At 36.7% G+C, this 19,169-nt stretch overlaps 2 protein-coding genes across 2 annotated transcripts; one reads left to right on the top strand and one right to left on the bottom strand.

The window, feature by feature from the left end:
- Positions 1 to 2,935: 2,935 nt before the first annotated feature.
- Positions 2,936 to 3,878, top strand: LOC137738001 (ethylene-responsive transcription factor 1B-like). The gene has a single exon (XM_068477597.1). The coding sequence runs from the start codon at positions 3,025 to 3,027 to the stop codon at positions 3,712 to 3,714; it is 690 nt and encodes a 229-aa protein (XP_068333698.1). The 5' UTR covers positions 2,936 to 3,024; the 3' UTR covers positions 3,715 to 3,878.
- An 8,611-nt stretch (positions 3,879 to 12,489) lies between these two features.
- Positions 12,490 to 13,125, bottom strand: LOC137736117 (extensin-1-like). Its single transcript, XM_068475447.1, has one exon. It carries the CDS (start codon positions 13,123 to 13,125, stop codon positions 12,490 to 12,492), a length of 636 nt encoding a protein of 211 aa, XP_068331548.1.
- Positions 13,126 to 19,169: the final 6,044 nt, after the last annotated feature.

Genomic DNA, 19,169 nt, shown 5'->3' with positions numbered 1-19,169 from the left:
CATTTTCCTAGAAGCGACATATGCATGAAACATTTCAAAGATGCATGCTCTTTTACTGTAGAGTTGTCTCATTCGTTCAATAGTATCCATTCTTTCCGGAGGACCTTCAAAGTTGATCAAATTATCCTAGTTTTGATGACTTTGAAACATAATATTAGTGGAGTTTCAAGGGGGCCTGTATGTAGACCTTTCAAACGTCAATTTCTAATCGTGACTTGATTAATTAGTTTTTGTACATATAGGATAACAATTTTAATCGTGTGTATCATAATCAGAAAATCATCCACAACAAAAATTAACTCTAGTTAGTTTGGAGGTTCATACAAAGGTCACCGTTCATTCGGGTGGTGTCGACTGAACTGAAGGGCATAAGGTTTACGTCCAGATAGCAGCAAAGTAGGATTTTGGCTAACCATTTCACATGAATCCCATTGTTATACAGAGCAGAGACGTAAAGAAAATGCAAAGCGAACCGATCCACCTAACCAGCTAATCAGACAATAGTTCCCTACTGTCTTTAAAAGTTTTTTGGCTATTTTGTTATTAAATGTTTTTCGTGCTTCCAAAAGGTTATGATTTTGAGTTTTACTTCTTGCATCAAACTCAAATAAAATATAAGCTGTGTGCGTGAGTCTTTCGCATACGTTTAATGGAGTCCGAACAAACAAAGGTGAATTTAGAAACATAATTAAAACGAATTGCGAACTAAAGGTGAAATTTTACTTAATATCCGAAGCTGAACATTTAGCAACGTGTGATATATACGACTATATATTTTCAACAAGGAGCTGGGTGCACCTACTTTTTCACATTCATAACCTTTGTAGGCCTCTAAAATTTAGAGTTCACTAATTTTTTTGCATGTGATCCAATATTCTAGTGGATAGGGAGTTTCCACCCATGCATTACAGGTTTGAAACTCCTTCATCTTCTAAATTATTGTAATAGTTTTGGATCCTCTCATCCCCTTAATAATAATTAAAAAAAGAAGTCTTTAACATCTGGAGGGGGCGCGGTCATGTTCAAGGATATATGTGTATATATAAAAGAAAATAGTCTAGTCCAATTTTAAGTTTTCAAGACATCAATATATCTATAGGTGTTATCTGAAGGGATCTTCATTTTTTGAGTCTTCATTAATAGTCATCATTGTAAAAAAAAAAAAATCAATTCAGTCCGGAACCATTTACCCATTTGATTGTTATGATGAAATTTCAATGTTTCTTAGAACCAAATGTTCGTCAATTTCTTTGAACTCAATTAGAGATGATCTAGGAAATGCAACTAGAAAAGTAGACGGTTTGGATCATTGTAGTTCGAGGTGGAGTGGGCCCCAATTTTTTCACACAACTTTTGACACATGATTTTGTGGGGCCCACTCCACAATGTATTTTAACCATCAGTACGATCTATCTTTTAGAATATCAGTCATAGATCATCCTAACAAAAAATTTGACAAATCCAAAACCATTAAGGGTTTAGGGTTGTACAAAGAAACATTATACCATTAATCAAACGGTCATATGATTTCAAATTTAGTGTTTTTGGTAAACACGATATTTGAGGAAAGACTTAAAAGATAGATAATTCAGATCATTGAAATACATACGAAGTGAGCTCCATAAAAACATGTGTCAAAAGTTGTTTAAAATTAAGAACTGGTGTCACGGATCCATCCTTATATATATTTTTGACACACATATTAACACATATTGTTTATGACCCACTTTGTAATGTATTTCAACAATCCAAACTGTTTATATTTTAGCATATCATTCATACATTCATAGATCACCTCTGTAAAAATTTAGACAAATACACACCTATCAATTACATTCACTCGTAGTTAAAAAAAAAAAGAACGAATACGGTTCTACAAAAGGAAAACACTAAATTTAATCTGATGGTCATATGATTTTAGATTTAAATAATTTTTTGTGGCCATAATGTTTTGAAGATTTTAATCTACCGATCCAAATATACTAGTCTACTCAAAACGTAGTGACCAATGAAATGAGTTCTTTGTAATTGCACACCAACTTAAGGTAATTGACCAACCAATGGAGATATAACACGGTCGTTTGACAGCCTTTACATCCTATTTTACGTTTATCAACCTAATATCCTAACATTAAAAGAAAAAGAAAAAGAAAAAGTTAAAATACAATTCCAAAGCGTGCATGGTTTATCTTCTTCACTATGAGTGAAATAAAAGTTATATAAATCAGAAAACGTATCGGTCAAGTTTATCTGTAAATCCAAGCCACGAGACTCTTGACTTTTATCCAAGCGCCATTTCCTCGAACGTTCACAAAAAGCAGTGACCCACAGATACTTTGGGCTCCAAACAAATGTCAGAAAAACTTTTGATTTCTTTAAACCCTAATCCGATGACTAGGATATAAAAACCTTTTTTTAAGGGGCAAGTAGGATATAAAAACCTTGGTAAACATCTTTGAAAGCGAAATTACACGGACAATCCAACGGTGTTCCTTGAAGCGATTTAAAAAGAAAGACGTATTATGCATCCAGTGTATGACATCTCCAACGGCCATTGGGCCACCAAGGTGAATTGTTACATTCATCTGTCAGAAGAATCAACATGCTGACACGTGGACAATTTCCTTCAATGATATCAGAAGCTGATGTCACTACAAATTTCTCTCTGACTTGGCCGCCATGCTTCAATTGACCCACGTGCTCAAATTCATCCAACTTGTGTGGCACCCCACAATAATACAATAATACAAAAACCTAATAAAATATGGCCCACCACATATATTTTAATATGATCCACCTGCCTGCTTTTACCATTTCACCCTTGTAATTTTACCCCTACCTTTAGGCCATTTTAACCTGGGATCCTGTTGGCCTCTATTGGTCCGCATATGCGGGACCCATTGGAATTGGGTATATATGATGGACGAGGGTGCAAATCTTTAGCTTACCAACATGCATTGCCACAAACACACAAACACATAGAGAGTATTCCAAGCAGAAAACAAAAACACCCCAATTCTTCAAATGAATTACTCTACTTTTGATTCTCCATACTCCAATTTGTCACCTGAATCTTCGTTTGGATCATCATTTTCTTGGGATGATGGTCTTAAATTTGGCAACAATTCCCTTCCTTTCAATGAAAATGACTCGGAAGAAATGCTTCTCTACGGTCTGATTTCCGAGGGCACCCAAGAAATCACATCAAGCGTCTCTGTTTTTGCAAACCCAATTAAAGAAGAGGAGGTGAGCTCCGCATCTGAAGAAGAAAACCTGAAAAAGGAAAAGTCCTACAGAGGGGTTCGGAGGCGGCCGTGGGGCAAGTTTGCTGCAGAAATAAGAGACTCCACTAGACATGGCATAAGGGTGTGGCTAGGCACATTTGACAGTGCTGAAGCCGCAGCTCTTGCCTATGATCAAGCTGCCTTTTCCATGCGAGGCTCTGCGGCGGTTCTCAATTTTCCAGTTGAAAGAGTCCGCAAATCGCTTAGGGAGATCAATTATGGTACCTCAGATTTGGAAGGTTGTTCGCCGGTGGTGGCTCTTAAGCGAAAGCACTCCATGAGAAGGAAAACTGGGAACACGAAAAGTAAAGTGGACAGAGATGTGAGGATAGAGAATGTGGTGGTGTTTGAAGATCTGGGAACGGATTACTTGGAAGAACTGTTAAATTCATCCGAGAGTACAAGTACGAATGCCACTCCTAATTGGTGAATTAACCAAAACGGCAAATTTATCTTTGTTGAATTATCTGTTTTTTTGTTTGTTCGTTTTTCTTAATCAATCTCTTTTGTAATTGTATGAACCATGATGTCCAATCTTTTGTTTTTGCTGTAAAGTTTGCAAAAAGATAAAGGGTTACGTATTAATGTGTCCTAGTTTTTAATTTGTGGACTCAATTAATTGAACCTTGAGACGACTCTTGTTTTGAAATTTGATTAGGTCATTTGTAGGGCTAGGTGACTCCATAAAATGACATTGGCTCATGCACGCCTGCACTACTACTCGAGTGACATAAATGGATGGGATTGATTGAACCATCGAAGTTAAATCACTCTAATAGTATACTTTTCAGTCATCACATTCTAAACATTATATTTGATCAGTAACCATACAGAAAATCCTATTACACGTTCCTTTCACAACCAACTTTTGCAGGGCTAGTTTTGCATGCTCAAGAGATTCTTATGTATCTAGTAAATTATGTTGGACTCTAACACACAATATATTTATATGAAATACAAAATCATATATAATTTGCATATGCATGTTGCGCCGCGTTGAACTTTTACACATAATGTAAGAAATCTAAACTCAGAGCATGTACTTGGGCTTGGTGCCCAAATGCATTGCTTCAGGCATGTTCAAGAATTTTACTTTCTTCAGCAAGCTGCTAGAAACTAATATTTTCGTTTTCAAAGTGCACTATATACATGACTTAAAAAGGAGACTAAAATCAATGGGCTGATTGTTGGTTGGTGGACACGTAGTAATAATACTACTATCTTCCAAAAGAGAAGGCACCGGGCAGCTGAAATATCAAGGGCATATGCATATAAATATATAGCCATGACCAGCTAAAGAGCTACAACTTGCTCAATTTGTCATCAATCAAAATCTGTATCAAAGTTTTTTTGGTATTTCATAGCATTTTGTCAATAAGGATTAAGGACTCGTAAGTACGGGAACATGTATAAATTAATCATGCAATAAATTCGAGTAGTATGCAGAACAATATCAACCATGTGTGTGTGGAGAAGGGAAAAAGAGTGAGATAAGCACGGACCCAGCAGACCACTGTGTTTTGGTCGAATTTCAAAGAACAGAAGCTTCTCAAGGGTAATTCAGTCTTTATAAATTTGGGTTGGACAATATCTGCTACGTACGACTTTCTAATTCATGCTGTTATAATAATAATAACATACAGATAATCTAAGCTTATATATTAGATTCACGTCGGGTCCAATTTGATCAAATGCTATATATATTACCTAATATTTAAAACAAATGATCATATGCTATATATATATATATATAAAGAATGTTTTAAAAGACGCTAGGCGCTAGTTTGGCAGCGGGCAGAGGCCTAGCGCGTAGGTGGACTAAACGAATTTAAGTAAATATATTATATTTCGTGTAAATAAGTGTTAGCTTATACTTAATATATATATATATATATATATATATATATATATATAATTTCATCATAAACGATAAATTAGAATGACATATATATTATGAAGTATTGGATCATAATGAAAACATGGCGACCAAGAATATAATGTGTGTTTATTGAAGTATGCAACAAATCACTTATAATTTATTCAAAAAAATAAAATGCAAAATTAAAATTATATATTGTCTATCTAATTGAGTTGCAACCTAGATGGTCTAGACGGGCCCCTCAGCAGGTCTATGCAAGCGCCTCAACAAGTTTGGACACCATTTCTTAATTTTCAAATGTTTAGGCATTAATCGGGATATTGTGACCAGCCGCCTAACGCCTAAGCGGGGCTCAGGTGGAAATTTTTAGAACAATGTATATATATGTGAAATATAATAATATTTTGTATTTACGTTCTCTGCATCAAAAATATGGTAACTGCATGAATTTGTGGAACATTCATAACCATAAAATTTGTCACGTGAATTTCTCAATTGCACCCGATAAAGTTGAAGCTCAAAGTCTTGGCGGTCAAAATTCAACCAAGTCATTCAAATGGTGTGCTCACTGAAATTTTCCATGTCAGAAACCTAATTAAGCATTATATTCAACGGAAAATTATGATTAAAATTGATAAGTGAGGTGTTAGTATCGTATGGTTAGCTAAACTTGACTGCCTTTCACGAACAGAGGTATTGAGAATATTTAGAAAACAGATAAAATTCTCATTTAACTGGGCTTTGTCAAGAGGATAAATTCTTTTAGTTATCATCACGGAAATTTACTGCTGGTTCCTACAATTATTGCACCGATGGTGCAAAAGATATCGATATCTCACATTCGAAGGCCATGCATATGCACCCACATTGAGTTAGGATTAATTTTTAATATACACACTTCATTGAGTTAGGATAAATGAAAAAATTAATTTTGTGGTAGCAAAAATAAAAGAAAGAATGCTTTTCAAGTATATTCTATTCTTCTCATTTAGAGGTATATATAAATTATATACAATCCTATCATAAAGGGAAAAGAATAATTACAAAAGATACACCCTAAACTAGGAAACCCAGGATTATAGGAATCCTCAGATTAAAAGGATTCTAATACAAAGTCAACACTCCCCTCAAGTTGGTGCATATATGTTACACATGCCCAACTTGTCTAACAACCTTGAGAACTTGTCACTAGAAACAGCCTTAGTGGGCATGTGACTTGATCGTTGGTCCCGATCGGGGGAACTTTGATTACTTTTCCTTCCAACTTATCTTTAATGAAGAACCTATCAACCTCCACATGTTTGGTCCTATCATATTGTACTGGATTATGAGCAACATCAAGTGCAACTTTGTTGTCACAGAATAACCTCATTGGCTGACTATGTTTGACCTCCAAATCTTGTAACAAAAACTTAAGCGACAAAAGTTCACAAATACCAGGTGCCATACCTCTATATTCGGCTTTTGCGCTCGACCATGCTACTACATTTTGCTTCTTGCTTCTCTATGTCACTAGATTACCTCCAACAAAAGTGAAATCCAAATGTCGAACGTTTATCATTTGTCGAACCTCCCAGTCAGCATCTGTATATCATTCTATTTTGAAATGCTCATTTTTCCTGAACAAAATCCCTTTTCCTGGACTTCCCTTCAAATAACACAATATTCTCATAACCTCACTCATGTGTTGTTCTCCAAGATATTGCATATACTAACTGACCACACTCAGTATGAGCAAGATCCGGTCTCACATGGGCCAAATACATTAACCTCCCAACTAACCTTTGATACCACCCTTTATCTACCAGTACTTGATTCTTATCTATACCCAACTTTATTCCTTCAACCAACAGAGTAGTCACGAGTTTGCATGCTGACATACTGGTTTCTTTCAATAGATTAATAATATATTTTCGTTGGGACAAAAATATCTCGGACTTGCATCTTGATACCTCAATCCCAAGGAAATATTTCAGAGAACCAAGATCTTTCATCTCGAACTCTGTGGATAAATACTTTTGCAAAGCCGTTCACTCAACTAGTCAATTACCTATAACCACCATGTCGTCCACATATACGATGAGTGCTATAATCTTCCTATTCTTACGTTTCAAGAACAAAGTATGATCCCAATTACTTTGTCTATATCTGAATGCCTTCATTGACTTAGTAAACCTACAAAACTAGGCACTTGGAGACTGCTTCAACCTGTACAATGACTTCTTAAGCCTACACACATTTCCCTTCTGTATGCCTGTACCATTACATCTTGGTGGAAGATCCATATAAATTTCTTCAGTTAATTCTCCATGTAGAAACACATTTTTGACGTCGAATTGTTGCAGTGGCCAATCTAAGTTAGCCACCAAGGATAGTAGAACACAAACCGTATTGATCTTGGCCACCGATGTGAAGGTATCTGTGTATTCTATGCCATATTTCTAGGTATATCCATTTGCTTTAAAGGGATCCACTGTTCCATCTACTTTGTATTTCACTGTACATACCCATTTGCATCTTACAGGTTTCTTGCCCGTTGGCAAATCCAATATTTCCCAGGTAGCATTCTTCTTCAACGATCTCAATTCCTTGCTCGTCGCTTATTTCCATCGATGATCAGCTAAGGCTTCCTGCACATTGTTAGGAATATATATACAGTAGATAATTGATACACAAATGACTTATTTGATTCATACATGTGACAAGTAGACAAATAACTGTTTGATGGGTACCTCATTCTAGAGTTCGAATTTGGTTCACTCACTGAATATTTATTTTTACACTTACGATCCGCCTCTTAAATGGGTTTAGGAATACCTTGGTTAATACGCTCTGAAAGACGACGAAGTGGTGGTCCATCCAGCATAGAAGGAGATTGGTTATAGGTATCACTGAAAGACAAGTCCATATGCTCGGTTTCTCCTAAAATTGTGGGTTGCAGTTACAGTGGGGTGTCACTATCACGAGATATTTGCTACTTTTCTATCTCCAACAACAAGATCGTGGGCTTTCCTATCGTGGGCTCTCCTATCATGGCCTCTTCAGTTTGTTGTCCCATGGGCCAGGTTTCCTGCAGTCCCGTGGGCCTATCATGGTCAGCAGGCTGTTGTCCAGTCAGCCACTAGTCAGTAGGCTGTTGTTCATTACCATAATTAAACGTCTGAACTTCATCGCCTCAGAACTTCCCCTGAAGTGAGGACTCAGATGAACCAAAATATATTTCTTTTTCATGGAAACTTACAACTGGAGTAATAAACATTTTCTTAGTCGGAGGATGATAACAATGATAACCCTTTTAAGTAGTAGCATACCCCATAAACACATAACGAAGGGCTCGAGGCTCAAGTTTACCTTGTCGTTAGGTAGGATGTAGGAGGGGAAATATTAGAAATTAGTGGACAACTAGTCAGAGACATAAGGGCCTGAAACAGTGTCTAAAAGCCGAGAGTGGGAGAAGGGTGACGATTAATGAGATACACAATGGACGTGAGTGCTTTACGCCAATAATGCAGTGGAAGGCGTGCTCAAGAAGGGAAGCACGCACCACCTCTAACAAGGGTCTATTCTTTCGTTCGGCCAACTCATTCTACTAGGGAGTATACAGGCATGTGGTCTGATGAACAATACTGTGCATATTAAGAAAAGAACGAAGTTCTGTATGAACATACACTCCTCCATTGTCACTTCGAGGAACCTGGATATTCATATTATACTGCACATCAACCATTTTGTGTAACTTTTGAAAGGCCGAACTAACTTTGCTTTTCTATTTTAACAAAATAACCCAAGTCATTCTCGTACAATCGTCAATAAAAGTGACAAGTCAATGAGCTCCATCAAGAGAAGCTATTTTCGAGGGACCCCAAACATCAGAGTATCATAAAAGGAACGAAACTTTTGTTTAAACTTGGAGGAAAAGAAGTTTGATGGCTCTTAGCCATTTCACACACATCACACTTAAATTAAGACACATCATTTTTAACAAACAAACTAGGAAATAATTTATGCAAATAACCAAATGAAGCATGTCCATGATGACGGTGGCACATCCAGACATCCAACACTTTATTAGTCTTTCCTTAAGAACCATCAATTGAAAGAGCTTGAGTTAGCAAGCCAGAATTATTTGAATTCAACTCTAGGAAATACAGCTTCCCTTGTTTAATACCATAACCAATCGTCTTCCGCATTTGGATGTGTAAACACACAAAAAAAAAAGGCCAAAAAACAATTAAGCAACGTAAGGCAAGGGTTATTTGGGCAACGAGTAATGAATTATAATTTAAGGATTGAACCACAAGGGTAGTATCAAGTTTCATGGTATCAGAAAGAAATCGGTGCCTTCCCCAATAATTGGGGCGGCACTACCATTAGCAATGTTGACCACGGTTTGTGTGGAGTTTTTTTAGTAATGAAACCTGTCTAGAATCACAAGTCATATCTTCAGTAGCCCCTGAATCAATTATCCATGGGTCATTCATAATAGGAGTAGAGATATTGAGTGGCTTAACATCATTACCTACAGCAGCAATCAGAGCAGATGTTTTGTTTGCTATATCATCAGAATCATTCTTAGTTTCTACAATAGAGGCTCGAGGTTTATTGAAGCGAAGATCATGGGTCTTATCTCAATTCTCGGGATATCCAAACAACTTAAAACAATGGCTCATGAAGTGTCCTGATATACCACTGTGTGGGCATTTACCCAGAGAACAATCCCAGCTTGTCTAGTTGGCCTCTATCTACCCTTACTAATTCTCGAACCCACCTCGGTCAAACATATATGACGGGCCACGTGCCTTGGCTGCCATATATAGTTGCAGGTTCTATTCTATCACCTTCTATCTTCATGGCTTCCTTGCGATCTGCTTCATAACGAACATACACATAAGAGGCCTGAAGTTCAAGCGGTGGATCTTTTCGCAATGCTTCTCCACATACTTGATTAAACACATCATCCATACCACCAAGGAATAAATAAACTCTTTGCCACTCCATTGATTTTTGATATTGTTTTCACACTCCATGGTTGCCTTGCTAAAGTGGTCTAACTCTTGAAAAATCTTAGTTAGTTCCCCAAAATAGGTAGCTAATAATTGTTCGTTCTAGCGAAGACATGATGCTTTCTAATTCAAGGAATAAATCCTAGCCTTATCATTCTCGTCAAAGTAAGCTATTTTAAGGGAGTCCCGAATTTCTTTAGAAGTACCCAACTGAATGTACCTTTTCATCATCTCCGGCTTCATAGATGACATCAACCAACTCTTAATTCTTTGATCATCCAAGAACCAATCGTCATATTTTAGGTCATCCTCGGCTGGCGCCTTGATAGACCCACGAAGGTACCCCATCTTCTTCCTTCCAGCAATAAGAATTTGAATAAGAGAAGCCCACAAATCATAATTCCTCTCATCCAATAACATACTAACATTGAAATTTGAATTGTCTGATTACACCACAGCAGGAACAGCCACGTCGGCAGTTATAGAACCAACTCAGCAATGTGATGAACAATCACCACAAAGTCTGATTGATCGAATATAGGTAGCAACGACTTGAGGCTTGAGGTCACTCGCTGTTTAGAACTGGAAAAAACCACACAGTAGCAATGCTGGGCGTTGAGCACATCAAACTAACCCAATTAGGGCTCAGTTTTGTTCTTCGTTTTCTCGACTTGGCTCTGGTGCCAAAAGGAAAGAATGATTTTCAAGTATATTCTATTCTTCTCGTTTAGAGGTATATATAAATCATATACAATCCTAACATAAAGGGGAAGGAATAATTACAAGAGATACACCCTAAACTAGGAAGCCTAAGATTATAGGAATCCTCAGGCTAAAGGGATTATAATAATAAGTTAAAAATTTGACGTCTCAATCTTGGCAAATTTGTACTTACAAAACAATAAACACCTTTAATCAGGGACCAAAGCCTCACGCGCCCACCAGGTGGGGGGGTTTGGTTAATGGATCTTCTATGGCTAAGTCTGATGCAGTGTATTAAGTTGGTTGATTAATTAGGGGTCTTGATATTCAGGATGGTCCTTTAAGTTTCACATCTTGTTAATATCCCTAGTAATCAAATATTTAGAATATTGCGTTTTTTAGTTATGTGGTTGGGTTGGAACTTAGTGATTATTATTTATTATGTTGTAGTGGACTAGGAAGTTGTGGTAGTTTTAAATTAGGCAATTGGCTAGGCCTTTTAAAAGGCAAGAATTCTAGAGGTTGAGGCAGATTATGCATTTTGAATGATTTTATGTAAACAGAAACTAGTTCTCTATATGTTTCTTGCGTGTAGTTGCTTGAGATTTCAATAAACCTCTCTCTGTATTCATCCCTGTATCAATTGGTATCAGAGTTTTGCTACGCTCTTTGGGTAGCTTCAGCATCATTTATCTAAATGGCAGCAAGGAGCGGTAGAGGAAGGTGTGGTTAACCATAGAAATGAGAGTGACAATGAAATTCAAGAGCTACAGCGACAAGTTGAACTCCTAACTATACAACTTGATCAACAAAATGTTAGCAACAAATCTGGAGAGCTAAGCCCAGTTTACTCAAGTGATGAAGTTGACATCTTGAGTTCAAGTTGTGGGGTTATTTTGGTGTGTCAGATTCGTTGAAAGTAAATCTACCACTTATATTTGATCATTGCCTTGATGATGATTGTGAATTGTGTTCTAGTAAGCAAACAGAACAATTTGGGATTGATGAATTTTGTGGAGTTGAAGAAATGAATTCGCCAGCTATTCATGACAACGCGAAGAAGGAGTTTTTTTAGTTCAGCCTAGTGCTACCATTGATTATTATGTTCATGAAGTTGGCGTTAATTTGATTGCCAATGTTGTGATGGTGCTAGTTTGGTTTGCCACAAATTTTTCTTTGTATGTTGTAATTTAAAAGCGTATTCATGCTTCTGAATAGGGAAATAAATTCTGCAAGTCAGCCTCTATTTATTTCTATCTATTGATGTTTCTTTGTTTTATTTAGTTTAAAGATTGAGATATATAAGATTGTGCATATAAATGGAGTAAATTAAAGAAGCATGGTGCATAAAAACCTAAATTATAACATTACCCAGTTGAAAATGATTTTTGCATATATAGGCAAAAGACAGTATGATCAACCAGCTAAGAGAGAAGAACCTAGCTGGCGATAGATAAATTACGAAGATACGAAAATTCCTTAAAAATAGCTAGTAATTATTTCGACAAATAAAAGCTAGTAATTATAAGTCACACCAAAAGCAGCTGCAACATGAGGGGGTGTCCCGAGGTATTCTTATTTCTAGCGAGCGATCGACTAGAGCTCATTTTATTCTAACTCGTTAGAAATGATGGACGGGTGGAGTTCTGGGCTTGTGGGGTGGCTTGTAGTATGGAGGAGGCTTCTTATATGGAGCCGCTGGCTTGTGTGGCTCTTGAGGACTCCTCGATGGAGGGTGTCCCGAATACTTTGGTGGGGGTGGCTTCCCTACAACTGGAGGTGGAGTTGTTGGTTTGGCATGAGGTGGTGGAAGTGGCTTTTTCACGGGCCTTGGTAATGGTGATCTCAAAATAGGAGATGGAGTAGTTGGTGGTTCTGCGTGAGGCGATGGTGGTGGTGGTCTTATCACAATAGGAGGAAGAGTTGGTGGTTTTTGTGGTGGTGATGGCTTTTTGTAAAATGGGGGTGGTGGTCTTATCACAATAGGAGGAAGAGTTGGTGGTTTTAGTGGTGGTGATGGCTTTTTGTAAAACGGGGATGGTGGTCTTGTCACAATAGGAGGAAGAGTTGGTGGTTTTAGTGGTGGTGATGGCTTTTTGTAAAATGGGGGTGGGGGTTCCTTGATGGGAGCTGGGAGCTTGTAAATAGGACTAGAGGTAGGTGGCTTGGGTTGCTCATTGTATTGAGCTAGAGATGAAGTGATGAGAACCACCACTCCAAGCAATAGCACAAGCGACTTCGAGTAACTCATCATCATCTCTAGATTTTTGGTTATGGAAGATCTGAAGGGCCTAGGCAGCCATTTATAATGGTCTCAGGCATCTGTCGGCAAATACAGGTGCCAAGATCTTGCTGATTTCGTTTCATACGTGAATGTCATATAATTGGTAAGATCTTGCTGATTTCGTTTCATACGTGAATGTCAAATAATTGGTAGAGATTTTCAAATGGTATGGGTGATTGACGGTTGATTACAATAATAGTAGAGATTATTTTGTTCTCAAATTTAGTTACTTGTAAACAATCGATAAATAATATTATAATATACGTACATTTTGGTTAGTAAGATTAGTGAGTTCCAGAGTGGGTACAGACAAAACAAATGAAATGCCAATTCAAATATGGAGATTTAGGTTTGTTCAGCATTAATCTTTTACAAGATTTTGAACCTTTGTCAATCTTAGAACATTTTGGCCTCGTATGAAAAATTTGTGTTCAGAATTCACCTACCAAATCTTGAGGCAGCAATTAAAATTAATTCATGTCTAGACTTTCCGTTGTCTATATTTGTTATTATTAACAATATTACTACTCTTAATTATACTAAGAAGAAAGCGAAAGTTTGAACTTAGAACATAGTTCTTTTTATATTATTTAACTTTGACCATATATCATCTATATGATTGATCAATGCAATGCTTTAGGGACCAAATTTGACATTATATGCATTTCCATTCACTTTTAGTATATAATTGTAAGAATCTTATGTGGACTCAACTAGTTGTGATAAAGGAGAAGTAATATGTTGGTAAATGCAAATCATTAGAGTTTGAATACATGCAAAACCAACATCCTATAATTGAGGAAATACAACCAACGTGCTTCTAAAGCCGCTCCATACACGGTTGGGATTTGGTGCAACGGGTGAACAACCAACCCTCCACGATAGATGGAAGTTGGCTACCATTGCATCATATAAATGAATTCCCTGCTCATAGAGAACGGGTTCTACATATGGGGTCTATCACCATTAGAATATAAAGGTCTCTAAATGAGTAGAAGAGTTCTTTTACTCACATGGAATAACATGTGATTTAGGGTTCATATGGAATAAAATGTCTTCAACAGGTAAGTCTTCTACTAATATGGAATAAGATGTGATTTAGGGTTCATGTTAAGTTAAATTTTTGCTCCAACAATAATATGTATAGAATTGAGCAATGGTCACAAAATTCGTTGCTTTCCAAAGAGTGCTATTTCGTGTCTAATTAAATCGTCTTATATTGGTTGAAAAATATAAGTTTCCACTGTCAGTTTCTTGAGTTCCCACATGGATTTGGTGACTTTGATGGGTTCTTGTGTACAAATTAATCATAACCCCGCCATAATTTCTAGCTCTTAGGGGCAGTGGGAACCCGACCTAAAAGGATAGGGGACTAAGAGTAAAAAGAAATAGAAATTCAACTGCAACAATCAATGAAAAATGAACATAGAGAATAAGAGATGCGACTTAATTTTCATGTGATGTGATGAGTTGTAGCTTGATAGTGCAAATGTAACTTGGACTAGATAGAAATTCGAAGTAGAGTGGCTGTGTTTACAATTTCTTTAATTTGGCCACCCATGTTCCAATTTTAAATTTTTTTGGACACTCATCCATATTTGAAAATATGCCACTACTTCGCACATCTCTCTAGCGACCCTAACAATGTCTCCCAAATGGCTTCTCGCAATGTTCCTGGGTGTGATACTTCTCAGCACTAGTTCTTTTGCTGATCATGGTGATGATCACCATAAACCTCCCCATAAACCACCACACAAGCCACCAATTCATAAGCCTCCTACTTTTTTTTTTTTTTTTTTTTTTGGTAAACCGGGAATTCGATTCCAGGGCAAAGATGCCAAAATATTACAAGAGAGCCTACAGTGAGGCAAGCACCAAGCTAAACAGACAATGTCAGAAGTAGTGTAGGGGGATACATAAAAAAGGATTCTTCAACCAAGTGAAAGCGTCGCCCCATACACTGCCGATACAATTTTAATGCGGACAAGGTAGACCATCATTGTTCAAAACATGCACCAGCGAAGATGGGGGTCGATTGACCCAAATAACATCACACATCTTCGGATTACCAACCGACGCTAAAACATCTGCTGTCATATTAGATGATCTTGGAACCCAAGACCAGCGACAGTTCTGGAAAATCAACTTTGGAAGTGGAAAATTCAGTTGAATTGGATGGCAAACCTCCCAAGGGGCCGAAACTAATAGAGTTGATATATGTCTAAGATCATGACCAGTGTCATCAAATCAATGATTTTGTATTAAGGTAGTTAGTTGAGGTTGTAAGGTATAAATACAAGGGTTGCTGTTGTAATTATGATATTGAATGAAATGCAGTTAAAACAAATTTTCTTTCTCTCTCTCTCTCTCTCTCTCTTTTTCTGGCTTTCTCTCTCTACAATATCATTGTTTAGCTTTCTTTGCAAGATTACATAGAAGTTATCATGGTATCATCGCTAGGAATGGCCACCGCCTCCGGTTGACGATCATACTGCTTCCGCTCGTCTTCGTCATTGCTACTACGGGTTTGTTGTCGTCTTCATCGTTTTTTGCTTGTATTGTTTCAGTGGTATTTTACAGTGTCTTTGTTGAGCTGTGCCTCTTTGAATCTTGGAGGTTTTCTGGCAATTTCTAGAGCTTTTTGTCGATATTTTCTGATCACCGTTGTACGGTTGCTTGATTGCTTAACTCTCTGGTTTGTTTATGCATTATGAAGTTGTTGTTCTCAGATTTGTGAAAATTATGCAAGTTGATTCATGAAACCCTAACATTTGGGGGTTTCTTGTTAAAATCTTAATTTGTTGCTATATCTAGCTCGTACTATGGCATTAGTTGTTGGTTGTTGAAATTACTGCTTGATTGTTGATTTGTCGTTTCAATTGCGATTTCTTCATTTGCAAGTTTCTACACTGTTTGTCTTGCTGTGAATCATGGTGACTTTTAATCAGTTAGCACTTACACAATCGCCAATATCCTCATTAATTCCAAGTGTTGGTAATACTATCACTGTTAAATTGGATAATTCCAATTATATTACTTGGAATTTTCCTATAGATATACTTTTAGAGGGAAATGATATAATTGGATTTGTTGATGGTACAATTCCTTGCCCTGCTAAGTATGAGGATTCAGATTCTGAAACTGAAACTATTGATAATACTCAATCTGTATCTGATTATTACAAGATATGGAAAATTCATGACAAGGCTTTGATGACCTTAATATCTGCTACATTGTCTACTTCTGTACTTTCTTGTGCGATTAGCTGTCAAAGATCTAAGGAGATGTGGACTAATTTGTGTGGAAAGATTTGCTAATATCACTAGAACTAGTATAGTTCAGCTAAAGATTGATTTACAGATTATCAAGAAAGGGTCCGAGTCTATAGACACGTACTTATAGACGATTAAAGACTCTAGGGATCAATTAGCTACTGTTGATGTACTCATTCCAAATGAAGATATTGTGATAGTTGCATTGAGGGGTCTTCCTTTTGATTATAACACAACTAAGGTCGTCATTCGAGGTAGAGAGAATCTTGTATTTATTAAGGAACTTCAGTCTCAATTAAAAGCTAAAGAAGCTACATTATTGGATGAAGTAACTCAACAAAGTTCATTGATGACTGCTATGAACACTCATGGGTCTGGTTATGATCAAGGAGGTTCTTTTGGCTCAAAGAACTTACCATTGTCATCAGGTTCAAGATCTAAAAATGTTTCAGGATCTGCAATGTCTCTTATTTCAATATCACAGATGCCTAATTAAGTTTTTCAGCCATCTCCAGGGTTTCAATAGTTACCATTACCTTATATGGCTCAATCTCCATTAGCTTTTGTTTCTCAAAATGGTTCTGGCTCATATAACAATTTTCGAGGCAACAATTATAGAACTAAAGGGAAAGGCAAGAATTTATATTCTCAAAATTCACAAGGTTATCAATTCAATGGTGCTCAATCTCAACATGCTCAGGGTTTCAACCTCATCTATCACAAACTCAACAATTCTTTCATTCATCAGGGCAACAACAAACTTCACCATAGAATTACAATCCTTTACAGATATGTCAAATTTGTGATTGAAAATGGCACTATGCACTCAACTATTTTCAAAATGGATGTCAGATTTGTCATAGAGTGGGTCATACTGCTGCTACTTACTTTGATAGGAATAATTCTCAATTTTAATCCTATCCAATGTCCCCATCTCAGAGTTTCACTCACTCTTAAGGAAGACAGTCTTCTCAGGGTTATCAATCTTCTAATATGCCTTAGTTTAATCCATCAGCACCGCAACAGTTTCATCCTCCTGCAATGGCACCAGTATATCATCATTTTATGATGGTTCATTCCAGCTCTAATCAACCTATTGCTATGCAAGTGAGATCAGGTCTATCTCCTTCTGCTCCTTAGCAAGAGTATTGAGTCTTGGACTTAGGTGCAACTAACCACATGGCCTCGGACCTTTCCAATCTGCAAATGGCTACACCATATCCATCTAATGAAACTGTGACTAGTGTTAGTGGTAAACGTTTAGCTATATCACATATTGGCATTTCTTGTCTTAATACTCTTTCACATTAATTTAAGCTTAATTATGTCTTACATGTTCCCAGAATTTCTCAACATTTATTGTCTATGAATTAGTTATGTCGAGACAATAAATGTAGATGTATTATTGATGAATGTTCTCTCTATATACAGGACAAGGTCACCAAGAAAATGCTCTGCCAATGACTGAGTAACCATCCTGTCTATCCTCTTCCTATACTAAAGTCTCGAGGTTCTATTACTCCAGCTCATTTTCCAGTTGCTTTCATTAGTCAAAAAGTGTCAAATGACTTGTGGCACTGCAGGTTAGGTCATCCTACATACTCAGTGGTTACTGCAGTTCTTAGGAAATCAAATATTAGTCTTCCTTGTAATACAAACTTTTATACTTGTGCTTTTTGCTTACAAGGAAAGTGTACCAAGTTACCATTCCATGTTGTTGCTTCAAAGTCCATTTTACCTTTTGAAGTAATACACACAAATGTGTAGGGTCCTGCATCTAGCTTGTTTATAGAAAGGTTCAAATACTATGTTTCTTTTATAGATGAGTGTACTAGGTATACTTGGATATTTCCTATCATCAATAAAGCTGCAGTTTTCAATATTTTTGTCAGTTTCTTGCCTTTGTTAAAAATCAATTTGATTCTCATGTCAAAATTTTGCAAAGTGATGGTGGATGAGAGTATATTAGTAGTCAATTTCAACAATTTCTTAGGGATAAAGGTATCATTCATCAAAAGTCTTGTCCTTGTACCCGAATGGGTTAGCTGAAAGAAAGAATAGACATAGAGTAAAGATAGTTATAACACTCATTCACAAAGCTTTCTTACCATCAAAATTTTGGTTTCATGCATGTGATACTGCTACTTACCTTATAAATAGGATACCTACTTCAATTTTAGACATGCAGTCACCTTTTGAATCCCTATACCATGTTCCACCAAGAGTTAATCGTTTGAGAATTTTTGGGTGTTTGTGTTACCATCTTTGAAACCTTATAGAAGTAACAAATTAGAATCCAAAACCACTGAGTACATTTTTCTAGGATATGTTGCACAATACAAAAGGTTTATTTATTTCTCACTTAAGGACAACAAACTACTTGTTTCTAGACATGTAGTTTTTGATGAAGGTAAGTTGATTAATTTTGTTAGTTCTTTACATCAAAGAACAACACCTGAGTCTAATTCATCACAGTCAATCCATTTATCTCATCCCAACACTTTTACACATCAGTCTATCATTCCAATTCCATTTCCATACGTGTCTCCACTTTCCTCTTCTGGAGTTCCTATCACTTCCAAAGTTGTTGCTCAGTCCTGCCCACCTCAACAGTTCATTTCTGGTGATCTTGTTCCTCCTCAAGCTGCTGCAAAATATTTGGACTACATGCTAATATGATGGATTAGTATAATCATTACTAATATAAACTAATAAGAACACACAACACTTACTTGTAGAGTTTGC

Source organism: Pyrus communis, chromosome 6 (assembly GCF_963583255.1).
Source record: "Pyrus communis chromosome 6, drPyrComm1.1, whole genome shotgun sequence".
In the NCBI taxonomy this organism is placed as follows: domain Eukaryota; kingdom Viridiplantae; phylum Streptophyta; class Magnoliopsida; order Rosales; family Rosaceae; genus Pyrus; species Pyrus communis.
The sequence above is the reverse complement of the archived record's forward strand: the minus strand, read 5'-3'. Positions and strand labels throughout refer to the sequence as shown.